The sequence below is a fragment of the Anabrus simplex genome, chromosome 2 (genome assembly GCF_040414725.1).
Source record: "Anabrus simplex isolate iqAnaSimp1 chromosome 2, ASM4041472v1, whole genome shotgun sequence".
In the NCBI taxonomy this organism is placed as follows: Eukaryota; Metazoa; Arthropoda; class Insecta; order Orthoptera; family Tettigoniidae; genus Anabrus; species Anabrus simplex.
The window spans coordinates 284,858,552-284,877,336 of NC_090266.1; the positions used below are offsets into that span (position 1 = coordinate 284,858,552).

Here is an 18,785-nt window from a genome sequence, read left to right on the forward strand (position 1 = left end):
GGCCCCTGTTCAGCATAGCAGGTGAGGCCGCCTGGGCGAGGTACTGGTCATACTCCCCAGTTGTATCCCCGACCAAGAGTCTGAAGCTCCAGGACACTGCCCTTGAGGCGGTAGAGGTGGGATCCCTCGCTGTGTCCGAGGGAAAAACTGACCCTGGAGGGTAAACAGATGATGATGATGATGATTACCATCTCTTGTCAGTTATTGCAACTGATTGAAACTGCTTTCCGAATAATGAAAAATTCTTATTAATGTGATATCTCTCAACGAAAAGAACGCAGTGGTGCGGAATATAGAGATACGTATCTTTAATTTTTAGCATACAACTTGAAAATCGGCCTAGTAGAAGTCGTTGACGGATTGTAGACAGAAATATGTGTCGTATATGGGCGAATAGCATTATGCGCATGTTAATTTCATAAAATAAAATACTAACAATAGTTGAAATAAAGAAAACAATAGTGTTGACACACATACATGTAATTATCTTTCATCTAAATTACATTGCATAAAAATCGATCCAGTGGGGATTTGTTGGCGGATTGCCTTGTGTTTTCAATATATAGATGATGATAATAATAATAATAATAATAATAATAATAATAATAATAATAATAATAATAATAATAATAGGCCTAACAATAACAATAATAATAGTATTAATAATAACGTTGTTGTTTTAGCCCCACAACTACTGTACTTTTACAGTTTTCATCAACCGATTTAAGTTCACATGTTGTTCTGCGTAAACATTCAGTCTACTGTTTGACATCCTACTTTCTTTCTTAATCTGTTGACCCTCCAGGGTTGGCTTTTCCTTCTGTCTCAGCGGGAGATCCCACCTCTACCACCTCGAGGGCAATGTCCTGGAGCGTGAGGCATTTAGCCGGCGGGTTACAATTGGGGAGGAGGACCAATACCTCGCCCAGGCAGCCTCACCTGCTATGCTGAACAGGGGCCTTGTGTGGGACGGGAAGATTAGAAGGGATAGACAAGGAATAGGGAAGGAAGCGGCCGCGGCCTTAAGTTAGGTACCATCCCGGCATTTGCCTGGAGGAGAAGTGGGAAAACCACGGAAAATCGGGAAAATGTTACGGATTAGGGAACATTACACATGTGAGAGATCTGGACACCTTACTTACAGAATTACCGAAATTAGAACTGTATTCTTCTTCTGCTACTTCTCGCACGCCCTGGTGGGAACTGTTTCGCACATATGAACTTGACCCAGCTTTACGGCCATATTCCCTTCCTGACGCCAAACCTACGTGGAGGGATGTAATCAGGTAATCACTATTATGTTTTCTTGTGGTGGTTGGTAGTGGGCTGTGTATATAAAGATAACGGTTCTTATTTCTTACGTCGTACCGGCACAGATAGGTCTTACGGCTACGCGACGAGGGGCTAGGAAACCACGGAAAACCATCTTCAGGGCTGCCGATAGTGGGATTCGAACCTACTATCTCCCGGATGCAAGCTCACAGCCGCGCGCCTCTACGCGCACGGCCAACTCACCCGGTGATGCTGCCTTCAGGAAAGACTTGGATCAGTCCTTTTGTCTCCATCGAGGGGTAGAAAGGTGATGTCGGATTTTCCGTTGCTGCTTCTGCTCCCGGATGTCGTCAAAAACATCCCCTCCTTCACAATGTAGAAAGTAGGTCAATATCAACCTGCCGGTTACTAGAATACTACAGCCGGGGGGTAAATTCCACTGACCGTGAAACCAGATCCCATTCATTCGCGGAACCGCTCCTCTTACCTACTCCCGTAACTAGGTCAAATATCTCCCCTTTTGTAAACGGCTGGACTGGAAATTTTAAAGTTTATGCCCTCGGAAAACTATTTACACGGGCAGTATACTATGCATTTTGAAATGAATAAATGGAACTGTTATCTCCCTTTGGTAATCGTAAGTTAAATGTCATACTCCCAGTATTAGAAAACTTGAGTATATCAAATGCAGACTGAGCGTCTTCCAACAAAATCTTACGAGTCCCCACACGATCACTCGCGCAATAACAACTTCTTCTTACGATGTTACCTGCACAGAATCTCGTCATATCTGTAACATGTTAAGTTTTTGACATATACTGTAGATATACCGGTACTCATTTTAAAAGTTCACCCACTTTTTCAATTCTTTTCAATCCCTTAAGCGGATTTTGAGAAAACAAAGAAGTACGTGTTTCTTTATTTTTAAAGGAGATTCAATATACATTACCAACTTTCACGTCTGTAACATCTTCAGTTTTTGAGATATAAGTATCCTCATAAAATTAATTCATATTTTTCCCTTTACTCCACCTCCTTCTCCCTTTAAGTGGACTTTCCGAAAACAGAAATATGTTTCTTTATTTTTAATGGAGATTCAAAATACCAACTTTCACGTCTGTAACAACTTCACTTCCTGAGATATAAGTATCTTTTAAAACAGAATTCAACTCCTTCTTTACTTATTTTCACCCCTTCCCCCCAAGTCAATTTTCCGAAAACAAAAACACACGTGTTTATTTTTAAAGGAGATTCCAAATACCAAGTTTCACGTCTGTAACATCTTTATCTTTTAGAAATATAAGTATCCTCATACAAAAAATTCAACGAATATATTTCAATTCTTTCCTCCCGTGAGTGGATTTCCGAAAACAAAAGAAGGCGTGTTTCTTTATTTTTAAAGGAGATTCTAAATACCAATTTTCACGTCTGTAACATATTTTTTGAGATATAAGTATCCTCAAAAAATGATTTCAACTCCTTTTTCACCCCACCCCCGTTAAGTTGATTCCCCCCAAAATGCGTGTTTCTTTATTTTTAAAGGAGATTCCAAACACCAATTTCCACGTCTGTAACCATCATAACCCACATAAAAAGAATTAAAGTTTTTCACTTGCTTTCACCCTCCCTCCTTCAGTGAATTTTCCGAGAAGAATACGTCTTTATTTATAAAGGAGCTTCTAAATACCAATTATCACGACTGTAACATCTTCAGTTTTCGAGATATGTGTCCCCATAAAAGGAAATCGATTCATTTTCACCCCCTTCCCCAAGACTATTTCCCCCTAAAATGTGTTTTTCTTTATTTTAAAAGAGATTCCAAATACCAATTTTCACGTCTGTAACAATTTTCGTTTCCATATGATATAAGAATCCTTATACAAATGATTCAATACATTTTTCAATTCTTTCACCCGCTAAATTGGATTTTCCGAAATCAAAGGAATATATGTTACTTTACTTTTAAAGGGGATTCCAAACACCAATTTTCATGTCTGCAACGTCTTTAGTTTTTGAGATATAAGTACACTCATACAAATAATTTAACTAATTTTTCAATTTTTTCACCCCCTTGTAAGAGGATTTTTCAAAAAAAAAATATGCATTTCTTTATGAGATTACAATCACCAATTTTTACGTCTGTAACGTCTTCAGTTTTTGAAATAACAGTATCCTAATAAAAAGAATTCAACCCACTGTTCAGTCCTATCTACACGCCCTCCCCCCTCCCCAAGTGGTTATCCCAAAAACAAAAAAATACGCGTTTCTTATTTTTGAAAGGGATTAAAAATACATATTTGCACTTCTGTAACATGTAAAGTTTTTGAAAAATACTGTACCTATGCTCATTCAAAAAATTAACCCCTTTTTTCCCCTTAAGGGGATTTTCCGAAAAAAATTATCTATGTCTCTTTACTTTTACAGGAGATTCCAAGTACCAGTCTTCGGGTTTGTAACATGTTATGTGTCTGAGATATATTGTAGGCCTAGATATGTTTTTTTAAATTCCACCCCGTTATCACTCCCGTTCACCCCCTATTCGTTGGATTTTTCAAAAACATAAAATACGTGTTTCTTTATTTTTAAAGGAGATTCAAAATACCAATTTTTATGTCTATAACATCTTCATGTTTTGAGAAATAAGTATCCTCATAAAAGGTATTCAACCAATTTCCCCCATTTTTCATCCCACCATCGCGGCCTACTGGAAATTAATAAGGATGGAATGCGCAAAATAAAATCGGAGTCTCCAGAAAAATATACCCCGCTGCGAGTAGCAAAATTATAAATATTGTGAATTTGACGGCAATCTCTAACCTCAGACGATAAATGTCTGGACATGATACTATTCAACCTTTATGGACAATAATTACAGTTATTTCATGTCATCCATGACTTTACATGACTATCGAAAAACACATTGACTCGTCGCTCTGCTCACATGTACAATGGCTAGCATACTTGCCGAGCATCTACTTTCCCTGGAATTCTTTAAACAAATACAGGCTTCTGCCTACAATCATAACTCATGTCGTAACACATTTAACACTCTTGGTTAAATTATTCATTTCACAATTCTATTTACTCATTAATTCTCGACGTCATCATTATTCATTATTCTCACAATACGGCCTCGCTCGTATCCGGCGGGCGAAATATCTGTCGTGCATATTACGATTTCTTACGACAGTTCATGACATGGTCCAAATATCACATTTCCATTATCAACGTAGATCATCAGGGATATTATTCATCTAGCTCGATCTCTTGATCATTTTCTGCTTCACATATCACAAAATATCAGAGCTGACTCATCAATGGCTTCCTGGCACTCACTGTTTCTTAAAGAAAAATGACGAGATTGCCTCTCAAAACACAGATGTTGAAACATGTGTAACCGCAACTACACAGAAATAAATACTCGCGTCTACCAAAAATCGTCGCAAAAATACACGGGATAAGTACTACCAGAAAGGTCATCTGAAGGATGATTCCACAACATAAACAAACTGAAATGCGCATAAAAGCAAAAATAAACATTAAAACAACGAGGCGGCGTCTACAAGACCAAAACTCCAACGATATAATAACGTGATGAAAAATAATTAAATTACATTGGCATTACACTCATAGATCAAATATCATAGCTTCCTAAACTGTCAAAGTGACATACTACAGAAATAATCCATGACAACACGCAAACAACATCTACCTCAACGAAATGCACAAATAACTCTAGCTGAAAGTGCGACATTATTATTATTATTATTATTATTATTATTATTATTATTATTATTATTATTATTATTATTATTATTATTATTATTATTATTATTATTATTATTATTATAGTAGTATAATAAAACTGTGAATTATTTACAATCCTACCTAATACTCTAAGCTACATTTTGATCATCGATTAGTCACGGTCCTACATATTTATTTCCATTATTTATTGATGCTCATACCTGGTGATGGAGGCATGCTGGCTCACCCTCCGGACTCGGTCATGGTGAATTAGAATACCATCTTGATGCTGCTGCGGTATTCCAAATTTTCACACACGCAACTTTGACACATTTTTGGCATGCCGTAACACACGCTTACATTAACATAAAACACTCGCATTTCTCGCACTCCAGTGACGGTTAGACGATACCACTGCAGACTCCTGTCGTGAAGTTGGCCGGTCGTCTCCGCTATCTACCTGAAATCACCTGTTGGTCTGCGCTCTGGTCTCTCAGCTTTTGTTTACCTAGAGCTTACCGAACATTAACCCCAACGGAACATAACTGTTTGCTCAAGGTCTACCACTGCGGCCTTCATTAAAGAAAAGTCATTCTCCTCCCTGTCTGCCTTTACTAGTCTCTCCCCGTAAACATCTCGCTTGCCAAACAGTTTATTAAGTGGTAAATGCAAGCTAAAATAAAGTTTCAAATGTTGTGGAGAAGTTTATGCTTATAACAAATGTGAAACTACCCGTGGGTTAGAGAGGTTTTATGTAATTATGCTGAAAACATGGACTTGTTCCTCTCGACTCGTAATGTGAGTTCATTTAAGCCAAGTGTTGAAAGTGTAGCTCTTGCCTGTTATTTCTGCATAAATGGTAAAAGTTCGTTAAATTGTTCATTTCTGAAATGTTACTCTCCCAAGTAAAATAATACAAGGCTTTCTCAAAATGCCTACAAGTGTCTCTATTCGCTTTCCTACCAGCCAAAAGTAAAGCTGACTAACTCAATTAGCTGTCACACTCTGTCACACTGTCGCTCTGATTCACACTGTCAATCTGAAGTTTCACTGAGAATACTGAAGAATCACTGCGACTACTAAAGAATCACTGAGAATCTGAAGAAACACTGAGGAGACTGAAGAATCACACTGAGAATTCAACCCCCTGGTCGCTGGGTTTTGTAAAGAGTTCTCCCCCCACCTTGAAAATAGTTCTGTGGAAGGGATGTGGCGTAGTGATATAGCCCTCGGGAGCGCTTTATCGTACATCCGTAGGTTAAAGTTTTCAAAATTTATGTGCAAAACTTCCTAATTTTTGTCTGACTTACATGTAATATTGCGCCGTGGGAAATGATCACAGGATGATCCACACGACGGCGCGCGTCACTGGTGTTACTTTCTTCCGGTGAATGGCTCCATCCCGCCATGACACTTCATTCTTCTGGGCACTATTACCCCTCCGTGTGGAGTTAAATTTTATTAATTAGGCACTAATTAACCACAGATTCGCACTGATAAATTTCCAAATATTATAAAGAAATCAGGACACTGTTTTTCACCACCACACCGGGCTTCAGATAGCGAAATACTGACTGTAGATTCCCGCTATGACAGTTCATTCAAATTTAGAATTTTGTGATTGGCTGAGACTTTCGCGCTTTTCGTAGCGTGGATGCTTCCATTTCCTCCCAAGAGTTGGCGGGTATTGTCGTTGTCCCTTTGTCCTAGCTAAGTAGGTCAGGCCTCAACGCGTGATTTTCTCGTGAGAACCAACAGAAAGTCGCTACTCCTAGGCGGTATCATAAAATTTATTGGAAGGAGTACTCAGGGCGGTTTACAAGTTGGTCGTGCTCTAAGAAGAGTTTCGAGGATTCTACTCGCCGTCACACTGGCGCCAGAAAGTTCCTTTGTGACTGCTAGTTTCCCTGCCTCCTGTAGTATCCCATATGCGAAATATTCAACTTTTAATTTGTAAATTAATTAGGTAAATTCGCTTATGGGTGCAGTATCCTCAAAATTTCATTTATTTACGTCCAGTAGTTTTGGCTCGGCGATGATGAGTCAGTCAGTCAGTCAGTCAGTCAGTCAGTCAGTCAGTCAGTCAGTCAGTCAGTCAGTCAGTCAGTCAGTCAGTCAGTCAGTCAGTCAGGAGAAGTTATTTCATATATATAGATTACACTACAAATCACCACAGAAATCGTGAATACATCCCTCCACATAGGATTGGCTTTACGAAGGGCATACAACCGTAAAAATGGGATATATCCATACAAATTGCCGACTTCAGGTAACTGGGAAAATCCCAGAAAGAAGAAGAAGAAGTGGTGAAGTGAGCACTTTCTTCTGCCTTGCAAGCATATCGATTTCAGGAGAGACATTTTGAGTCATCCTTCGGAGAAACGTTACCAGACCGAAGTTGCCGACGAGAGAGTTGTTCATTATCCACATGGCAGTAGCTACATTCGTCTGGTAGTAAGTTAGTAAGTTGTCGCTGTAAACAAATGATTTACCTTTATTTCAGGAAAAATGAAATATATCTCTTTCTAAGAGCCTCTAGTGCAAACACGTCAAGGGAGATGAATCTCTAGGAAACGAATTTTCTATTGCAGTAGTGTCGGGTTCATCCACTCGCCGTACTAGTACTGAGTTGGACGACCTTCCTGGCAACTTCACCGACGACGATGTGATGGCAGCCAGTCCTAGTTCGGATCAAGCGATATCACCAGACATGCCTTCCTGTGCCTCTGGTATGTCAGGTAAGTGCATGTGTTATGTTTATGTATACCTATATAAATATCATATATATAACAAAACATTGTTTTCCAGTTCAAAATTTCCAGTTTTGAAATGTACGAGTGTGAATTAAGAACAACTAATTTCTATCCGTTCATTCTGAAAAGAAAAAGAATAGCAATCTGGAACGTTATATAGTATGCTTCCTTCAACCTCACTACATCAGAGTTTACGTACTTTGTTTCTGCAGCAGGACTTGTTGAATGCTTTAAATGTTTACGTAGAAACTAATATAGCACAGTAGCCTCAGGGCTATGTACAGTAGAATAATAAAAAATTGACGCATGAAATATGTTGAAGTCCTGTGTCGGGTATAATTGTCCTCGGGTGATACGGTGCACTAAAAACAAAACGTGATCCAACTCGTTTTTCGTTAAACGACACGTTTGTGACGAAATGTCAGTACAGAGTGCAACTGTCCGCATATCAGAATAATATAAAATAATACAACGAAATCGTCGAGAAACTGCCATAATCGTTAAATAAGTATGTGATGTGAGGGGCATACCTGGTCTATGAAGCTCGATGCGAAGCACTTCACGGCGTGTCAGTGTTAACGGAAGGGGAACGGTCATTGGTTATCAACCAGGAGATCGGGATTTGAATTCTGGTTTGGCAAATTATCATTTTTTTAAACTGGACTATGTTACTGTGTAACTGCATCATACTATCAATCTTTGTTGCATTTCCACTCTGAATGCTTGCATTGAGCGCGTAGTTTATTATGAGTGGCCCCTCGAAGGACTGTTATGAAAACGTACAACCTGTTTTCCAGTCAGTGACCGGGTCAGGGATGGAATGAATGAAGCCCGAATGACTGACAGATGAAATGAAATTATATTGGAGAGTGTTGCTGGAATGAAAGATGACAGGGAAAGCCGGAGTACCCGGAGATAAACATGTCCCGCCTCCGCTTTGTCTAGCACAAATCTCACATGGTGTGATCGGGATTTGAACCACGGAACCCAGTGGTGAAAGGCCGATGTGCTGCCGCCTGAGCCACGGAGGCACCGAAGGACTGTTATAGAGGTGTAAATATGCTGCGTCCCATGCACAGTGGGGAATAGCCTTACAATATTAAGGGTATTCATGTGATTGCCAGTTAGCTGCGACGAAGCATACCGGCCTCTCAGGGTGAGAGCCATGGTTCGAGTTCTCCTCCACACATTATTATTTTTTAAACGTTTAAGCGTGTTGCGTTAACCAAAAACGTGTGTATTTCTATTCGTTGCAAAATCCGGCTTTGCACTTATAATTATGTTCGTTCCGAACAGGACTGTTTTAGGCATGACTTAATACCTCGTCCATTATCCATCGGCTTGAGCAACTTGTCGGAGCCGACGTGGCATTGACTCAACAATTTCCTAAAATATTCCTTGTCGAGAGTGATCTCTTCCCATGCGTCCAACATAACGCCCCATCAAGCATCATAAGAACGCTGTGTTGGGTGAGGCCAATGTTTCTTTATATGGCCTTTCCATGTTGCCCACACATGTCCAATGGAGTTCAAGTCTGGAGCTCGAGGAACCCAGTTGAGCAGTTCAATGGAGTCAAAAAATCAGCTCTGAACACGACCGCTCGTCTGTATTGGGGAGTTGTCTTGCAGGAACTGCATTACCTCATATGGATAACGCTCTCTCACACTATGAACCATAACACTGTAACGTGGCGATGCATAGGTAAATGAGCACGCGACTGGTAGCGTTTATTAACCAATGCACACAACTGCACAGGCACACCAGGACCACAACTTAGGCTATCACTGTGCACACAACTTCATTCGTTCGCGCTCTCTCTGATCTCACTGTTCAGTCAGAATAATTGTCCACACTGTCACTTATAGACAAAACAAGACTCTCACTCACTCCTCCACAACTGACACTGACAGTCTAAATCACGTACATAGTTACTCTTGGTGTCGCTATCGTAGCTACTCAGTTCACAGCCCGTGCATAATAGTCTTCGTACATGGTCCTTTGCCGATCCCACGTCGAACTCTCCCATACTGCACTGCACCAGACAACGATGCTCACCTCACAGCAGCTGGACCAAGAGACCCAACTCCTCGAAGGCAGGCAGACAGACAGACAGACAGACAGAACAAACACTAATTTTCACGGACAGAAGACTCACAGACACCGACACACAGACTGCCTCTTCAACTCAGGCTGTACCTCAACTCGAACGATTTAAATTAAGTCGATTCTTTTTCTTTTCCAGGTATAATTTTATCATGTGATTTCTTTTTCACGTAGTTTATTAACTTGTGCATCCATAAATTAGTATCGTCAGACTGACGAACCTACCTACCAGGTAATAAATTACCTGAGTTGAAACTGAAAAGAAATGGCTTCAAGTATCACATATCAATTTGAACTGTCACAGTCCACAGCAGCAGTCACTGTCAGACTGAACTGGCAGCACTCCAGAATCGTCTGGCCCACCTTAAATGGGGAGGCCAATGGTTCTAGAACAGTTCGGAGGCTGGATACGACCCACTCCCAGCCGTCTTGAGGTTTCAGGTAATCGCCAGAGGCTCCCAGAGAGGCCTTGCATCCCACTACCAGCCCTTCTTCCTGAAGAAGACGCACAGGCCAATAGCCCAGCTGTAACGTCACTCGCTTGTGGGCAGGGCCAGAACAGCTCCCTCCTCTCGGCTCGGAATCAGCATGGCGGACACCGTTACATTATTCTGCAGAATGTCCAAATATTGGTCCGATGTGAGACGGTCATCTATCCGATGAAACACTCTAGCGCCATCAGAAGGTATCCATCCCCAACAAGACAGATATGCGGCCACTGCGTGAACACTCGGCTATATATCTTTTGTCTGTCGGGCTCCCCGCAGCCTGTAAATATTAACCGGTCCGATCTTCACCAAACTGAAATAAGTCTCGTCAGAGGAGATCACACGATCCCAATAACGACTTAATCTCAGCAAAGGTGCATTGATCGATCATCTGTTCATCGGAGAAAGACCCTTTGGCGGCAACTTTCCTCTGCAGTGGAGCCCGGCTTCTCGTAATCGTTTATGGACCGTTTATGGGCATCCAGCAAAATTGATTGTCCACATGAGCTTATAAACGGTTTCTCCTGTGAAGTTTCAACTAACCTGTTGTCCGCTTCCCTAGTAGAAACCGGCTTTAAACCAGTGCCCAATAGACGTCCAATGTCTGCTGACACCCGCCACTGCTATATACATCTATGAGCAACCCTAGACGAAACGACACACCGAATAATTGACTCACGAATTCTAAAACAGCCGTGTTGAACGAGAGCCAGCACTTTCTCTGTTGACGCTCGTGAATAATGTGCCATGTCAGACTGGAGTGAACCATTTAGCATCAAAGTTAGCTCGACCAAACTTGGTGTGTTCGTTGCCTGACGTAAACAGGGTGTATTCATTAGGGATTAAAAATATATTGTTAACGCCGGGTTCGAACCTTAGGTCCTTCCAAATGAACTGAGGACACCTTTACTCCCTCGGATGGGTAGCGTCCCACACCAGGCAAGAATTTTGTAGCCTACATCTGACCCACTGCGCTTCATGGAAGCGCTGTGTGCTTATAACTTCATAGTGATGAATGCAAACTCATTTCACGACGGCTTGATGGAGCACCGTTTGAAAGAGGACAGGCAGATCTATGTTATGGATTTTGCAGGTAATGTGTTGGCCAAAATTTTCTATGACTTGTGAATGTCCTGATTCTTGATTTGTGACCTAAACCAAATAATTGCTGATGGTGAATGCGATACGGTATATTCCTAGACATGAGAGTGTACAGTGACAGTGACTGACGTAATGAGTAAGAACTATGGGTCGTTTCATACAACGCATCCAGCTGACTCTACAAAGTCGACCATAGCCGAACTAGACTTTCTTTCACGTCTCCAGAGATGCGACAAAAATCTTTGATTGTTCATGTGTACCTCTCGAGAAGTTGGACACGTCTCTCTAGTATGTTCAACTTTTCGACGGGAAACAGACCTCTCGTCCTTCCAAATGAACTGAGGACAGATTTACTCCCTCAGATGGGCAGCGTCCCACACCAGGATAGTATAATAAAAATGTAATCCTCGACACACAGATTTGGACTCCTAGATGTCAAGGTGTCAAAGTGTCTATCATAGTACCTGGTTCTGATCCTGGGTTCTGAGTAAAGAACTAGCCACTTGATCTCACGTAGTTCTAATGTAATGAATACACATCCAGGGGCTTCGCGACTAGTGTTGGCTACTGAGTGCATGATTCGAAGCAGTGTATCGATTCATTCAAGTGTCCGAGTGAATCGATTCACAGGAACGGCAAGCTCACGGCACACGATTCAACAGACACGCAGCAGACACTGGGCACTTACAAATCAGTGAGACACAATACACACAAGGCTCACTAGCGGGACACTGGACATTGGCGGGGAGCTGAACTTCCGCTGCAGCGAGATATACAGAGCCATAGCACACTGAAAGAATCGTTCGCTATAATGGACTCTCGCGCTCAGCTCATTTGAAAATAATACCCACTAAATAATAGACGGATTTTTACAGTGTTAAAAAAGTAGTCAAAACATAATTCCAAAGTACCTAGCTTGTGAGTAGGTAGGCTATCAGGTTATTCTATTTACCGTATTAGTTTAATCAATCATTATTTTTATAACTAGATGACATTCGACAATTTATTAAACTCAGCTCTCTAGCCTACCCGCCTGGCTGAGTGGCTCAAACGGTTGAGGCCTTGCCTTCTGATCCCAACTTGGCAGGTTCGATCCTGGCTCAGTCCGGTGGTATTTGAAGGTGCTCAAATAAAGTCAGCCTCGTGTCGGTAGATTTACTGGCACGTAAAAGAGCTCCTGTGGGACTAAATTCCGGTGCCTCGGCGTCCCCGGAAACCGCAAAAGTAGTTAGTGGGACGTAAAGCCCACCCTATGACTATGAGTCATGCTCATGACCACTCGAAATTGTTTGTTTTATATTGGGAAGAACCACTCGGTATTCTCTCAGTTCGTATGTCGCACTATCGCATAGTACTTCAATAATCGAATCACGAGATCACAGGTGTACGTGGACAGTGAGTAAGTGAGCCGACTGATTCATTAGCTTAAATAAAATTATGTTTAACCAGTGGGTTACTGTACATCTAGGATAGCCTACTCAAAATACTGTATGACGATCTAAAAATTCCTCTGCTGATAGTAAAGGACATTTTCAAAGACGACCGAGCTAGTTGGCCATGCGTTTAGGGTCGCGTAGCTATGCGCTTGCATTCGGGGGATGGTGGGTTCGATTCCTACCGCACCGAGCTCGATAGCTGCAGTCGCTTAAGTGCGGTCAGTATCCAGTAATCGGGAGATCGTGAGTTCGAGCCCCACTGTCGGCAGCCCTGAAGATGGTTTTCCGTGGTTTCCCATTTACACACTAGGCAAATGCCGGGGCTGTACCTTTATTAAGGCCACGGCCGCTTCCTTCCAATTCCTAGGCCTTTCCTACCCCATCGTCGCCGTAAGACCTATCTGTGTCGGTGCGACGTAAAGCAAATAACAAAAAAGAATATTTCTACCGTCGTTAGCCGTTAAGATGGTTTTTCATGGTTTCCCATTTTCACACCTGGCAAATGTCGGTGCTGTACCTTAATTAAGGCCACGTCCACTTCCTTTCCACTTCTAGCCCTTTCCTATCTCTTCGTCGCCATAAGACCTATCTGTGTCGGTGCGACGTAAAGCAACTTATTTGATTTATATTTAATAAGTAGGCTTCTTATTGTGTATACAGGCATTTTTACGTCTAATTCTGTATATACAAGAGAGATGTGAGTTTCAGAGAACTGTGGAAAATCATAAAGTAGTGTATAAAATTTGAGTTATATAAATTATATAAATAATAAGTTTTGTAAATTATTATTATTATTATTATTATTATCATCATCATTATTAACAACGTAAGTTTTGTGTTGTAATAAGCGTGTATAGTATTGCACAAGTACCTATTTTTTCCCTCGTTTCAATGTTTAACTTATTTATTTTGTATTATGTACTTACCGAGTTCTTGGAGATCATTAAAGGAAAGACTAGGCAAACAGTTGATAGGGAATCTCCCACCTGCGCGACAGCTCTAAATGCAGATCATTGATGACTGTGTGTACAAATATTTTTCATCTAATTGTATATACCTACTTATTTAATGGAGTTGTCACGGTCGGTGGAAGGCTTTGTAACATCAAAATTTGATGCGAAGAAGTGGCTGTAGGGGAATCTATAATCTGAAAGTTAGATGACGCATAGGAAAGCAATTCATAGAATGAAGACCAGATGGCAGCAGCAAGCATTGAATGTTGTTCGTGCTGTCTTATCGGTACACACTACACAGATGCAATAGGACCGATGACTGTAATGAGCCGTGAATCGGCTCACTGTATCGATTCAGTAACGTGAACGGAATCAAATGAATCGAATATCCCATCACTACTCGCGACCTGTCCTTTGTTATGTTTATTGCTGTTCGTACGACGTGCCATAAGATTTTGGAATCTTATGACTTATCACCTAGGTCCTATGGGAACACGAATATTAGGGTCAAGTAAAGTTATTTGTAAAATATTATTGAGAAAATCCATTACCATTTCGTGAATATCCTTGTAAATTTAAGATACCGAATGTACCTTCATGCTCATTTAATTCCTGGAGTATATGCAGTTTGATAACAACTGATATTTCAGCGACTATCATTAGTAAGTTAGTTAAATTGTAATACTGTGAATATAGTTTCGTACTATTGATTCATGGTATTGTCTTAGGACATTTTTATCTACGTATATATGTGCAAGAGAGCCCGACTGATAACCTTTGTACAATATAATTTGTATGAATGTGCAAAATTCAGCTGAACTACTCAAGCATAGACTGCAGTGGAATTTCCGACTGTATATTGTTAGGGACTCTCTAACAAAGTGTCTATGCTATTGAAATTACAAAAACATAAAAATGTTTCCCATACTGAACGTAATTCTTCCAGTTCTCTCCCATGTTTCAGGACTTGATGATAGCTGCTTGGATGCAATGCTTGGGGATGGAATTCATGGTCAACAATTGCATGAGAACGTCTGTTATCAAGAACTTAGTTCCCAAGTTGATCTACAGAAGGCTGCGGAGGATGAGAAGATTATTGTAAGCATCTATATTTTATAAAATCTTTGAACTCTTCCTCTGCGATTATGTTTGTCCGATAAATTTCTTTTTCCAGACTAATGTCTAGTTTTATTCTCATAGTGCTCCAAACCCTTAAACGTCTGAAATATTGACGGCTATATTATTTTATTAGTGATTCAAGCTGTTTCAACCCACAAGGGCGGTTCTGTTATCCAGACAGTAATCATCTGACGATGGCATCAACCGATAACTTCTGTTTAGATTAGTTTTCAATTTGACCACTTGAGAGTTGCTGATGAGTGGCTGGGCTTAGTAGCTCAGGTGGTTAAGTGCTCAGTCCGTTGGTATTTGGAGGTGTTCCAGTACGCAAGCCCTGTGTCAGCATATTTACTGTATGTAAAATAACTTCTGCAAGGAAAAATTCTGGCAAATTGTCCTCACCGAAAATCTCAAAAATAGTTAGCGGGACATAAAACCAATAACGTGATTTATTACCTTCTTGGTACGAAGACTTAAAACTAGCCACTAGCTGCTTGCTGAAGGAACGTGAATTACGATGTACAGTATAGGAAACGACGCGACTTTTGTCAAAGCATTTTTCACTGGAAGACATAAATTAATGACCTTATGACCAGTGTAGATATCTATAATGATGCGGCGAGTAGTGACGCTTTATTAAATGAAATGGCGCATGGCTTTTAGTGCTGGGATTGTCCGAGGACATGTTCGGCTCGCCAGGTGCAGGTCTTTCGATTTGACGTCTTTAGGCGACCTGCGCGTCATGATGAGGATGAAAGTATGATGAAGACGACACATACACTCAGACTCGTGCCAGAGAAATTAAACAATGATGGTTAAAATTCTCGACCCTACCGGGAATCGAACCTGGGCCCCCTGTGACCAAAGGCCAGCGCCGTATCCATTTAGCCATGGAGCCGGACGACGCTTTATTGACCCCTCGAATTAAGTTTCTAGCTCGGTAACGGAATATTTCAAGTTTACTTCATGCCGTTCGTTTCAAAGAAATATATGATACATTGAACGTAAATCATATTTTAATTAGCCAAAAAATATATCATTGACAAATGTGTGGTGATCAGAATGCAATAGGTCTACGTCTAGGACTGCAAGCGAGGGAGACATATGCACAGTGCTGTTTTATTTGTTTGTCTGTGGGACTGTCGTTACTGAAAAGGGAAAGAAGAATATATCAAACAGTATTGATTATCTTTTAATTTGCCTGTGGGGCTTTCACTATAGAGAATGTGAAGAAGGTTATATAAATAGTACTGCTTTCCTTCGAATTTGTTTGTAGGGCTGCCGATATACGGAACGGTAAAAAGCACAACTTAAACAGTATTGCTTTTCAGTTTGTTCGTGAGACTGTCGCTATATGAAAGGGACGAATAATATGTCAAACTATTACTTTCTCTTTTTTTGTGGGAATGTCACTATATAGAAAAGGAAGATGATATATCAAATTAATTTGTTAGTGGGACTGTTGCTAGAGAGAAAGGGAAGTAGGTTGTATCAAATAGTACTGTATTGTCTTTCTTTTAATTTATTTCTGAGACTCGCCATACAGAAAGGGAAAAACAATACATCAAACAGTGGTTTTCTTGCAGTTTATTTCTGGGACTGTTGTGATTGAAAGAGGAACGAGGATATATCAAACAGTATAGTATACCCCATGGCGCAAACAGCACCGAAAAGCCACGGCCTATCGAACGACCGCTCCTCAGCCCCAAGTTCTGCCGATTATGAGGTGTCGTGTGGTCAACGTAACGAATCCTCTCGGTCGTTATTCTTGGCTTCCTAGACCGGGGCCGCTATTTCACTGTCAGGTAGCTTCTCTATTGTAATCACGTAGACTAAGTGGACCGAGCTCGATAGCTGCAGTCGCTTAAGTGCGGACAGTATCCAGTAATCGGGAGATAGTGGGTTCGATCCCCACTGCCGGCAGCCCTGAAAATGGTTTTCCGTGGTTTCCCATGTTCACACCAGGCAAATACCGGGGCTGTACCTTAATTAAGGCCACGGCCGCTTCCTTCCACTTCCTAGGCCTTTCCTATCCCATCGTCGCCATAAGACATATATATGTCGGTGCGACGTAAAACAAATAGCAAAAAAAAATTAGTGGACCTCGAACCAGCCCTCAGATCAAGGTAAAAATCCCTGACCCCACCATGAATCGAACCCGATGACTCTGTGTAGGAGGCAGGCACGCTACCCCTACACCACGGGGTCGTACGGCATTATTTATTTTTAGGATTGCCCTATAAATTAAAGGATATTATAGAGGCCTATATGAAACAGTCGTGTTTATTTTTCTACTTGTTTATGGAACTACCGTGATAGAGAAAAGGAAGAGTAGGATAGATATAGAGATAGAGAAGAACAATACTTTGAAAAATAATGAGAAGGTAGATAGGAATTCATCCCTTGCCAAATAACGTGAATTAAATTCCACTGCTTCTACTGCAAACAAAATTAGGATTAATGGACAGCTTTGTCAAACGATTAGACAAAGAACGATGTGAGTATTTCCGAGAAGTGTTTGACAGCATATCAACTTAGGGTTAAAAGGAGTTATTTTGTTCGAATCACGCATGGCAAAACTCCTTAAATATGAGTTGTTTAAAACTTAACTAACTAGTCTAGTATTGGTGGCCTGGTGAGGTTCAAAGATGGCTGTAAATAACTTTCTAGGATGGGCATTACGAATACCTTATCAACAATTTACTCTGGCAATATACAGAAATTAGAAGCGTCCGTGGCTCAGGTGGCAACGCACCGGCCTCTCAGCGCTGGGTTCCGTGGTTCAAATCCCGGTCACTCCATGTGAAATTTGTGCTGGACAAAGCGGAGGTTTTTCTCCGGGTACTCCGATTTTCTCTGTCATATTTCATTCCATGAACACTCTCCAAAATCTGCATTTCATCTCGGAGGAGTGTGACAGGCTTCGGCAACCGGCACAATTCCTATCCTCGCCGCTAGATGGGGGCTTTATTCCATTCCTGACCCGGTCAGATGACTGGAAACAGGCTGTGGATTTTCATTTCAATATACAGAAATAAGATGTCGCATGTCTCCTGAAGCCCATTTTCTCTATTCACACTTTCACTTCTCCCTGATAATTAGGGCTCTGTGAGCTATAGAAAAGGAGAATGCTTTTATCAGGACATAGCCTTGATGAAAGATCGCAACGAAGGTTGGCGAAATCCTGCATTGATGGGGGGTCAGTCTGAACTGCAGGAAAGGGGCCTTGTAGTGAAACGGACGAACTGCGGGCTGCCGTGACAGAAGGGTTTTCGACAAATCACGAAAGATTTTCTCTGCAGAAATTCTCGCCGAACACGGCTTCGAATTCAATTGTGTTACAATGCCGATCATGCTAATACTGATTGATTCTCTGAGCACCATAATGTTCAATATGTATTATGATATAAAGCAATAAAAATATATGTTTTACTTATAAAATGGAGAGGAGCTGGCACGACATATGGCCCATCGTGCTATTCAGTCTTCATAGTGTGAAACTGAGTTTACCAAGCTCGATATCCGCAGTTGCTTAAGTGCGGCTAGTATCCAGTATTCGGGAGATAGTGGTTCGAACCCCACTGTCGGTAACCCTGAAGATGGTTTTCCATGGCTTCCCATTTTCACACCAGGCAAATGAGAATAGGGAACCTCTGTGGCTCAGGTGGCAATGCACCGGCCTCTCACCGCTGGGTTCCGTGGTTCAAATCCCGGTCACTCCATGTGAGATTTGTGCCGGACAAAAAAGAGGTAGGACAGGTTTTTCTCCGGATACTCCTGTTATCCCCTTCATCTTTCATTCCAGCAACACTA

At 41.2% G+C, this 18,785-nt stretch overlaps 1 protein-coding gene across 1 annotated transcript in view; it reads left to right on the forward strand.

Moving 5' to 3' along the window:
• LOC136862777 (protein tyrosine phosphatase domain-containing protein 1) overlaps window positions 1-18,785 on the forward strand; it is a 914,123-nt gene that overhangs the window by 855,095 nt on the left and 40,243 nt on the right. The window contains exons 9-10 of the mRNA XM_068226146.1: window positions 7,611-7,757; window positions 14,818-14,951. Coding sequence (XP_068082247.1) covers window positions 7,611-7,757; window positions 14,818-14,951 — 281 coding nt within the window. The remainder of the gene's footprint in view (window positions 1-7,610; window positions 7,758-14,817; window positions 14,952-18,785) is intronic.